Source organism: Hemibagrus wyckioides, linkage group LG26 (genome assembly GCF_019097595.1).
Source record: "Hemibagrus wyckioides isolate EC202008001 linkage group LG26, SWU_Hwy_1.0, whole genome shotgun sequence".
Classification (NCBI taxonomy): domain Eukaryota; kingdom Metazoa; phylum Chordata; class Actinopteri; order Siluriformes; family Bagridae; genus Hemibagrus; species Hemibagrus wyckioides.
This window is the reverse complement of record NC_080735.1, coordinates 12,590,432-12,601,933: the sequence shown is the minus strand read 5'-3', so window position 1 is coordinate 12,601,933 and position 11,502 is coordinate 12,590,432. Positions and strand designations below refer to the sequence as shown.

The 11,502-nt window shown below is 38.5% G+C and overlaps 1 protein-coding gene across 1 annotated transcript; it reads right to left on the bottom strand.

Moving 5' to 3' along the window:
* Positions 1-9,434: 9,434 nt before the first annotated feature.
* dleu7 (deleted in lymphocytic leukemia 7) lies at positions 9,435-10,900 on the bottom strand. The gene is made up of 2 exons (XM_058379933.1): positions 10,414-10,900; positions 9,435-10,331 (listed from the first exon to the last, which is right to left on the bottom strand). Exons 1-2 carry the CDS (start codon positions 10,645-10,647, stop codon positions 10,125-10,127), a joined length of 441 nt encoding a protein of 146 aa, XP_058235916.1. The 5' UTR covers positions 10,648-10,900; the 3' UTR covers positions 9,435-10,124.
* Between the last annotated feature and the right edge of the window lie 602 nt (positions 10,901-11,502).

Here is an 11,502-nt window from a genome sequence, read left to right as displayed (position 1 = left end):
GTGTCTAGCCGCATCACACCGTCTCGTCTTTGATTATTTTCACCATGAAACCCCATGCTTCATCATCATTTGATTTTTCTTATACATTATAATTTGCCAATGCTAGCATTTATTAAAAAATACCTTTTATCCTTCTTATAGTTATTTTTCATGTCGCAAAATATCAACGAAATAAGTAATAGTCTTTCCATAAATTACAAGAAATCTAAAAGGGGAAAATTTTAGAGCTTTCACTGTGGCTAAGTATCAAACTAATCATATGTCAAACTTTATTGCCCTTGCTGGTGTGAGAGGGAATAATGACTCCGTAACCCACCCCCACCCCCCCTTGGAAAAAAAGATGACCGAGACATCATCTGCTTTCTTTATATTGTAATGGCTAAAGGAGATGGAAAGAGAGCGGAGAGGAATATTTAGCTGTGATGTTGGAGTCATTTAAGGGCAGGAGCTCAAATAAGTCTCACGTTAAACTAAACCATCCACTTCCACGGCACAGATGACCGAGAGCTGGTTTGTTTAAGGCTTGCTGATTCATGTAAGTGTAAAAAGCAGAAAACCGCACCAAGGTTCCTTCATCCAAAAAAGATCCTTGGAATTCCCTCTCTGAATTCCCCTCAGGTGACCAAAAGTACCTCAGATCTGAAGTGTTTTGCAAAACAAAGGCTTAGCAATGTGAACTCCTCATTCCTGGTCAGGTTAGTCGATGGAGCGGGAATGTGTTACACACCGAAATGTGGGCTTTGTGAAGGCAGAAACTGCAGTTTGTCGAAGCCTTCGAAAGACTTAACACAAGCCACATGAAAAAAAAAAAAAAACGGGGGAAAGGCTAAGTGGAATCAATAGACTGAGGAGAGATTGACTGACAGGTTACTCTGACACACTCACTTTATTCGCCTTCACAGGAACCACAAAGTGACCTCAACATTGCATTATATCATTATTAAGACAAAAAAAAATTGTGATAGAGGATAAAAGGTGGACTCTTTAACTCTTGCTGACATGGAAACTCGACAAGGTGACTGAAACTGGGTGTTTTACTATGTAAACATGAAACCTTGATCCCTCTCTCTCTCTCTCTCTCGCTCACACACACACACACACACACACGTACAAGCCTTGGCAGTGAATGCAACACTTCAAATAATTTATCCGTCTCATTTAAAGGGAAATCAAATACACCATCAGTGTGAATGGCATCATTATGAATCCCTCATTATGGAAGTCTTCCCATGACTCCCGATTCGACGGAGCGGCCGCAAGCCACCAATAAAAATTCGTCCACCATTTTGTGGACCTTCAGCGCCTGTTGACTCCAAACACAAGGCCGCCCATACGCTTCCTGTTTTCTCATATAGACACTTAGTCAGAGAGGAGTCAGCTAGGCATCTGGTGGGGGAAAAGAATGACTTGGGCACATTATTAACGCAGATAGCAGGCAGAAGACAAAAACAATGGGCTCTTTCAAGCCTGATCTTGTGGCCACGCAGCCTTAAGGGATAAAGTTTGATGACCTCTCTGTGGATTTTACGAGTCAGACTGACAGCTTGGGGGGCTGAAAAAAACAGTGAGATATGACCGATTAGCTGTCTGTGAGTTTGTCTTAATATGAGCCATCACCTCACTGTCACGACGAGAGCTCAGATCATATTTTACAATGGATTTGAAATGGTTTTAATAATGACATGTCATAAACTATGAGCATTGATTTGAACCAAGTGAATAAACCTTGAACACGTAAAAATCTTTAAATACATCCAAAAGGTCCAATAAAATGGCATTGATTAGTCTCTGGTGACTTTGGAGTCAATTTGATTATTTGAGATTATTATTGGAGACAATTTGATCAATTTGAAGCAAAAAAAAATGATCAGGCCTCTTTCAGAAGGTACTATTACCCACAACAGGGACTATTTTTACGCTTTCTCGCTCTAAAAATAACCACATTAATTCTTTTTTGCAGTGAGAGGAGCAGCTGGAAGGACAGAGCATAGGCTTTGGGGTATGATAAGATGTGTGTGTGTGTGGGGGGGGGTGTCACCCTTTTCTGTGATTTAACGATGAATCACACCGAGGAGCTTAAGCCTGCAGGAAAGTCCCTCAGGCTAATACAGTGGAGGTCTACAGCATCAGACCTAGAGGTAGCATGCAATCAGGGGGGCAGATGGACTCACACACACACCCACACAGACACGCGCGCACACACTCACACACACACACACAAAAGGGTGGGGCGAGATCCAATCCGGGAGATAGCAGGGGGTAGATGAGGTCATTCAAATGTACACACACAATACTCATACACTATAAGGGAACAGTTGCTACTCTTTCAACACACTAAATGAGGAAAAAATGATTCTGACTAAGGAGAAAAGATTAAAGGCAATTCTATTCATCTGAAGTGGAAATAGGATATGGCCACAAAAGAAAGCCCTATGAGTGTATAAATAGTTATGAAAAAGTGACTCCTTTCTAAAGGTTTTTTAAAAAAAAAAAAAATTATATATATATAAATATATAAATATATATATATATATATATATATATATATATATATATATATATATATATATATAAGAGAGCACTGCAAAATAATCAGTTTCTTATGCTTTTTTCTTCCAGGTTCATGGATTGGTGAGATGAACAGTTTTGTTTCATTTTTTGTGAACTGCTGACAATATTTCTCCTAAATTCAAAATATAACTATATAACTATTGTTATTTAGAGTGTATATTTAAAGGAAATGACAACACATCAAAATAACCCAAGATCATGCAGAGCTTTAATAACTCAAATAAAATAAAATGCAAATGATTTGTAAACAAATTGTGTTAATGCTTTGGCTAAATAACATTAAGAAATCAGTATTTGGTGGAATAACCCCGATTTGCATGTGTTTTGGCTCCATGCTCTCCACCAGTTTTTCACATTTTCACACTTTATACCACTCTTTTTGCAAAACAGCAAACAGTTCAGCTTTGCTTGATGGTTTGTGACCGTCCATCTTCCTCTTGATGACATTCCAGAGGTTTTCAATAGGGTTCAAATCTAGAGATTGGGCACTTATATATAATAATAACACACACACACACACATATATGTATATATGTATATTTTAAACTACTGTAGTGCTTTAACATTAAGTTTTTATTAATATTATTATTATTATTATTATTATTATTATTATTATAATTGTTGTCATTGTTGTAAATACTTTTGCAATCTATACTGAACCCCCCTCCCCTTCATATTACTCTTTTCCAGACTGAATTACAAAATAATCCCAATTAATTCCATTTCAGTTCTAGGTTGGAACAAAACTGTTGGTTGAACAGTTCTAGGTTGAAACTGTACAAGTGCTTGTCACTGGGGTGAGGCTGGCAAAAGTAAGCCTTAATCAGCACAATACATTTTAGTGAAAAGACGTGGACCTTTAATACTGATACGATGCGCATTTTTAGTCAACTCTCTTGTACCCTGTATTGAGCACTTGCAATATGCAATAATAAGCAAAAATCAGTTGAATACCTTTCTCCTGTGAATCCATACAAAGAAAATCAGAAGTCCAATTTGACAACCCACCATACGAATGCTTACACAAGCTCAACCATCACAATCTCTAGGCCTTTCATCGGGGTGATGAAGAGATGAAAAAAATGAAGAGAACATGATAGAAGAGGTGGAAAGACACTGACAAATTATAAGTGTAGATATGCCGTAAAAGTTTTATTCCTTCCCTGAAAAAAGAGGTGACATAGTGATGGAGGGACGAAGCAGAAAGAAAGAAAAGAATGGGAAAAGAGAAGATAAGTCTACAGACCCCACAGAGAGAAAGAGAGAGAGAGAGAGAGAGAGAAAGAGAAGGAGAGAGTGGCCCAAGCCAGGGACTAGCCACATAACTCCTTCATGACTACAGAGTTTCTTTGGACATTAGAAGATAGAAGGAGAAGGAGAATTGTGGGGAAAAGAAAGAAAGATACCACTATTCATCCCTCTGCAAAAAAAAAGGGGGTATCTATCAAGTGACTCATCATATAGAAATCGCTGTCTGGCCTTGAATTAGAGAAGAAAGATGAAAGAAAAAAAAAAGAGAGCGAGAAAGAAACATCTTCAGACCCCCCAGTAAGCAAGAGACGCCTTTGAACGACTCATACCACACACAGACACAGATAGACACACACACACAAACGTCCACCATGGCTGCCTGTCTGGCTTCACATGAGAGAATGGCGAGAGGGCGGAGGTGTGGGAAATCGAAAAAAAAAGAAAAAGAAAGAAGCAGATGCAGAGTATTTAGGAGAGAGAAACAGAGAGATACTGTAGATATGAACTGTTGCTATTACAGGCCTGTTCAGCCCAACACAAAGGACAGAGCGGCTGCTGCGGATGTCAAGGAAGTACAGACTGAGGGTGAAAGAGAACATGATGATGAAATCCATGTCAGAAGAGGGAAAAGAAATGAAAAGTAGAGAGAGAGAACAGATTATTAACCACGTATATAACTACATAATAAACTTATCAAAGTCTCTATGTTTTTAAGGAGCTAGGTAAATATGGTTGTTTCAGACTGAGAGTAAAAAAAAACAGGTGGAAAATTAATCTCTTACTGCAAACAATGCAGTCATGAATCATGAGCTGAATTAAAATGCAAAAGAGCATAAAGTGAGACAAAGATTAAGACACAAATAGCAAGAGGGAGTGGAAAGAAAAGGGGAGGCTAGAATGAAAAAAGAGCGTTGGCGTTACCCCCCGCAACGCTCATCCCAAGCCCACTGTCCCTCCCACACACCCTGACTCACCCATCTGCATCTGACTTCATTGGGTCACAGGAAGTGACACAACGCCCCGAACATACAACCGTCCAACCAGCCAGATGCCATTGGGAACCAATATAGTGTTCTCAAGTCGAGCTGATCCTCTATCACCCAGCACAGGGCCACTGAGGGCACCAGGGTCACTGAGTTCAGTGCAATGTGTGGAGGCTAAACAATGGCCCATGTGACAAACACATGGGATGCTAACCTCAAAACACTCCCACGGCAAAATTAAAAGCACAAGAGGGAGAGTCTAATAAAAGAGCCGCTCCTGGATCAGTGTTGTAGTCTCAACACGCTGTGGTTACAGCTGTACATGATGAGCTGGAACATGTATATGTTGGTTACACAAGGTACCTTCCAGTTTGCATAAGCAACACTACACCGAAAAGCTCAGGGCGTTTTTACTGACCCTCACACAAGTCACTGTTCTGTTCGATAAAAAAAAAAAAAAGTGCTGTTTTAGAAAAACTTTTACAAAAATAATCAGCCTTTAAAGATAACAGCAATGCTGGACCAGCATTATACTTTGTACTCAAAGTCTTGATGACAGTGAAGTTTTCATGACTTCATCCTCAGATCAACACAGCAGGATGACATAAAAACACTGACAATTTATAGCAGCTAGTTTGTGTGAAGTGTAAACTGGAAAATGTGTGTTTGCGATACTTCGAAAAGACAAAACATATTGTAGTGTGGAGATTCTGATTAGGATTAGTGTCAACACGGCAAAGGGAAAAAAGCTGAATCACAGTTTGTAAGACTTTTTGAAAAACAGTGGTTAATGTTCTTGGACATACAAATAAACTTCTATGTAAACTGTAACAGCCCATACTGTTATTACACTTTATGAACTATTACACTATTACAGTTCCATTATTATAAATGTTTGGAAAAATTTGGGGAAATGAACAACACTTTTGGATATATATATATATATATAAAATACACTCACACATACATATAAAAAAAAAAAATAATAATTTTATATTTATATATAAAATTATTATTTATAATTTTATAATATAATTATTTATATATATATATATAATTTATATCATAGTTATAATACTATACTATAACTATTAAATACTTTTTTGGTTAATAATAAATAGTAATAAAATGCTCATGGTTCCAGTAAATAGCTGAAATGGTATTATTTGTTATTACAATTTTATAACAAGACTAATATTTGAATAGTTGGGTATGGTTTAAGGTTAGATCCATCCATAAAATAATCATATAGTGCAGAATTTATTTTACAGTTAAAGGTGTCCCTGTTTGGAAAATAAAAAAAATGTTTAAGAACACTTGCTCTAGAAGATTGACATCCAAAACTTCTTTTACTTTCTTAAGTAAAACCTTAAGCGTGTTTGTAGATGAGAAAACTTTCTCCTCCTTAAAAGTGTTTGGTGTAAAATGCTGTGGAAAAATGAAGGTAGCCTCATGTAAACAACTGGACCATGTTTACTGCTGTCTCTAGTTAGGTAGCTAGCATAACCAAAAACATTCACTACATTACATTAAAGATATTAATAATTTTATTGTACAGTACATTATGAGTTCGTTATTAATTGAGTTTTGAGCTCGAGACAGAAGTCACTATCTTCTGTCACTTAGTGATATATTAGTGACATATGACTTCTGTCCATTATCTGTTAGAAGCATCAGTACTGTCGTGTATACACATGGGTCAGTCACTATACACTTACACTATGTACTAGAATAGTGCACAAGTGTGTAACAAGCTCAGTGCATACAGTAGTTGGCCGGTCAGTGCTGGTGGACAACATTCCATACCCTGGTCCTGGAGAGCCACATAGCTTGTACATTTTAGTGTTGTCCTTGCTCCAACACGCCTAATCAGCTGTCTGGGTGTTGATCAGGTGATTAGTTGTAGCAGGTGTTCTGGGAGAAGGGAAATCACTAAAATATACACATAAGCAGGGTGGGAATCTGTGGTGTAGATAAACACTTCCTCTTGATTCCAACATTGAATATGTTTGATTTAGCTTACATTTTAAGTAGAGCTGCTCCATTCCAGTTTTGCACATTTCCAGAACTTATAAGATGACTGACATATTTCATTAGGATGACTGTTAGTGTAAGATAAACAAGCAAAAAGACACCACTGTTGTGACATACATCTCCTGGAAAGGCAGGAACGTCCAGCACAGGTTTGTGAAATTCCTGTGATGCTCGATTATCTGCTTTAGCAGGTGAGTTTGAAGTGAGAAATCACCTATCATCGCCAGACTGAATCGGGTAATGAACTGTGTCACACAGTGCTTATTGTGTGTATGGGGCGACCTCTACTGGCGGGACAAAAAAACTGCGCCCTTATGACTGATACAATTGTAACTCAGGGTTTATAAATACAGCAGAACACAAGGCTTTTTATGCTCTATTTCCGTGTTAAGTGTTTTATTAATTATTGAAATATATAATTATTATAATAATTATTCCCAGACAGTGTGTATCTCCGCCTCGTGCACAGTGTTTAGTGAATGGCAGGATAAAGTAGTTTCTGGAGATGAATACACCGTACAGTTATGACAGATAATATTCTATTTGATTATTAATGAATACTTAATACTAAAATATAAAATACTGTAAAGTATCGCGAGATTAGATGCCGCTCTATTGTGTTTATTTCCAATTTATATGGGCTGGTCTCTAGCGCCATCTTGTGGATATGAATATATAAATATAATAAAACTAAACATGCTCACCTGCCCAACTAGAGGAAATATTTGAAGAAGATTTGTAGTCAAGCCTGTTTAACACGTCTTTCAGTTTTTTCCCACATACCTTAAAGTGCCTTGAGATGTATTTCTGTATGTGACCAGTTTTATGTAAATACATTTTTTTACACTTTGTGTTTCCACAGAATTATAGGTCTAGGATCATAGAATGATTATATGCTTAATGTTATTTTATTTATGAAAAGCTTTTCTGTCATGTAGTAGAGAAAAATGGTCTGCAATCAGCTGTGATAGTTGAATTGGATGACAACATTCCCTAACCATAGGCACGTGAAAACAACATGAACATGAAAACAATACAACCATTTACTATTGCTCAGTCCAAGACAACTGGCAACCCAGCCTTATACTGCATTAGATACTCAGTGGAGAATGACACGACCATTATCTATTCATTTAACTCAGGATCCACACTGATGACCAAGCATATTATATATAATATTAATATGCGAAGAGCATCTTGTTGGTGCTGTTTATCTACAACAGGGTACAGTTAAAGTAGTAACATGATCATGTCTCAGAGTTACAATAATTGCAAGAGTTATCTATTGTACTTGGTTATTTATTAGATCGATACAAACACACAAGATTGTTTTTTATCGTTTTACACATTGCAGTACAGTTACATCTCAGAGCTACACGGATCAGGTGTAACATTGTGAGCAGTGAGAGGTAAAGTGAATAACACTGATGATCTCCTCATCATGGCACCTGTTAGTGGGTGGGATATATTAGGCAGCAGGTGAACATTTTGTCCTCAATGTCGATGTGTTAGAAGCAGGAAAAATGGACAAGTGTAAGGATTTGAGCGAGTTTGATGAAGGGCCAAACTGTGATGGCTAGAAGACTGGATCAGAGCATCTCCAAAACTGCAGCTCTTGTGGGGTGTTCCCGGTCTGCAGTGGTCAGTATCTATCAAAAGTGGTCCGTATCTATCAAAAGTGGTCCAAGGAATGAACAGTGGTGAACCGGCGACAGGGTCATGGGCGGCCAAGGCTCATTGACACACGTGTGGAGTGAAGGCTGGCCCGTGTGATCCTATCTAACAGACGAGCTACTGTTGCTCAAATTGCTGAAGAAGTTAATGCTGGTTCTGATAGAAAGGTGTCAGAATACACAGTGCATGACGGGTCAGGGCTGTTTTGGCAGCAAAATGGGGACCAACACAATATTAGACAGATGGTCATAATGTTATGCTTGGTCACTGTATATTATTAATGATACATAGTGACTTATTAATAGCTTTACCAATACTTTAAATTTTAAGCAAAATGTACAGTATTTTTGTTTTTGATTAAAGTTTTAATCTAACAAATTCAGTGATTGTATTTTGATATAAGACAATCAGAATTTTATCATTAAAAGATTAAGGCCTTGCCCAACCTTTATACATTTAAAAAGAAACAAAAAAAGGCTCTAAACGGTACCTTTCCTCCTTAGAAAACCTTTAACATGCATGTTTCAGCAGTAAACAGAGATATGGTGTACATATAAAATGATTTAAGGTGCACAAACGGACTGTTAGCGTTAAACCTAGGAGAAAAAGGTACACTACATGTAACATGCTTGTTAAAGGGCTACATAGTAAAGGAACACATGATGCATCCTTGAAAGCGCCACTCCCAATATAAGGATAGGTATCTTTATTTCTGAGAGTGTAAAGTTCAGGACTTGCCCTTAGTGTCACACACTCAGTTTGTTTCGGTGCTGGTTGTTTAATAATATTGCTGTCAGATACGTTTTCGCTTTGTCAGTCACAGAACTTGTTACACCTGTAAAACTGCCTGCTAAAGGGAAAGGCATTAGAGGCATGTTTTGTTTGACATTATGGTGATGAAAACAGAAATATGACCAACTGTTACAGAAGTCTGTTTTAATGAGTAGGCGTAGATGCATGAAACGATTCAGGTCATCACAATGGAGATACGCCTTTGCATTGAAAATAACACTGACTTCAATACAACCTTCATGTCTCCAAACAAGGTAGATGTACACAAATTAGTTGTGCTTTTAAAAACATTACTCTGAAAATAAAATTACCACAAAAAAGTACATTTTTCCAAGAAGTTACATTAGTGTTGCTTAACATAGGCGGTTAAGGCTTTGGGAAGAATCCAAAAACCAGGATAAAACAAGCTTAGTGGTAATCCTATCTCAAATCTAAAATGCTCCGGGAGAAACCTTCAGCCAAATGAGCGTAATAAATAGATAGATGGATTGGGGGGAGAAAACTAGTTTATTACAATGGAAATTCTGAACATCTAAAACACTGACATTCTAGTGGAAGCTTATAGATCAGACGTCACATACTCGGGGATCTGGTGCCTTCACAAATATAATAAAAGACCTCATTTACTCATCAACCTTCTGAGGTAGTTTGGAGTCATGCCAGTTCTTCCAAGCCAAGCCCAGGATCCTGCTGGAGCTCCGGGTGCTCCACAGCTCACCCTCGTTTAAAAGCTAAAGAAGAAGACCCCCAAATAAAAAAACACCTCCTGCTGTCAAGTTCAGCGTGAAAAGCAGGCACCTCTCCAGATAAGACGGCAGTTCAGATGTCAGGCAGTGTGATGGATATGCCCATTAGCCGTCGGGTGGCTCCTGTGGACGATAAATTATTCTCGTCGCGCACGACTGAGAGCAAGTTGTTGACTATGAGCTGCAGACAGAGCCGGAGCTCCTTCAGATTCCGGTCAAACTCATGGCCGCTTTCACCCAGAGCCATCCTCAAGCAGATGTTCTTCAAATCCACGCTGTCCTGAGACACGAGACAGACAGTAAACAATACTTGGAAATAGAGGGGGAAGGAAAGCTTGACCTCAAACATCAGCTGGTCTTACCTTGTGCCGGAGAAACCGCTTGACCTCTCCAGATAGATTCCTCATTAGATCCTGCTCTATGGATATGATCTGGGATAAAATGTCCACCAAGCGAGCCAATAAACTTTCCCTGGCTCTTTCTGCTACAGACACGGGTGTTTTGTTCGTGTCGGTGTCATTCTGAACTCTTCGGTTTGAATGAAATTCGTGTAAAAGTTTAAGAGCCTCAGCTTGATGATCCAGAGAGCCCATCATGACACACACACATAGACGCGCGCGCGCGCGCACACACCTGTCCAGTGAGAAATTCTCCCGGTCGTCTTTTTTTTTTCCTCCTCCTCTCCTTGTTACAGTTTTACCAAGATTGTGAGACTGGATTTTTTCTTTTGTAGAGCAGAAATCATCTGGTTTTTGTGTCCTGTAACTTCCCTGTGTGTTTGTTTGAAGAAGACACGCGTCTCCGTTCAGCGGGATTTGTCCAACTCGCTTTATTTATGGCATTGGAGGTCACATGACCGGAAGTAGTAGTTGGTGAACGTTCCCGGCTTAGCAGTTAGTCTAACTGCTAACACACACACACACAAACAATTAAATATACTGAAATAAATGTATAAAAATAGCTTGGAAGAAAATAAAGTGTTTAATATGTGTCCCTAAATAAAGAGTGTTTTCATTGGGTCTAATGACTGGGAATGGGAATATTAAGATTTGATTGTATGCAAATGAAGTCAGTTCTCAAAGTACAGGCTTGCAGTGAGTGACATTTTATCAACAAGATGGTTCAAGAGTACTTTTATTGAGCAAAAATAAATTAATACGGAAAGCCGTGACTATTTGTTTCTGAAATAGCCTTAGTGTTATGAAATAAGCGATGAAAAGGTGTATCTTGATGTAATGGATCATAAACTGAAGATGTGAGTGAGGGACATCTGCAGATGTCTGAGGTACACTATATCGCCACTATATAAGTTTTGGGACCCCCCTCCAAATCATTGTTTCAGGGCTTGGGCTTGGCCCCTTAGTGGTGAGACCGGCCATGCTATATGGTTTAGAGACAGTGTGGAGGAAGACACAGGAGTCAGAGCTGAAGATGTTGAGGTTCTCTTTGGG

What these genes read in the sequence shown, in the direction of transcription:
- dleu7 (XM_058379933.1), bottom strand. Translation starts at nt 10,647, where the DNA reads ATGATGGGCTCTCTGGATCATCAAGCTGAGGCTCTTAAACTTTTACAC. An exon ending in AGCGGTTTCTCCGGCACAAG is followed by an intron (nt 10,332 to 10,413) that starts GTAAGACCAGCT and finishes CTCGTGTCTCAG; the next exon opens with GACAGCGTGGATTTGAAGAA.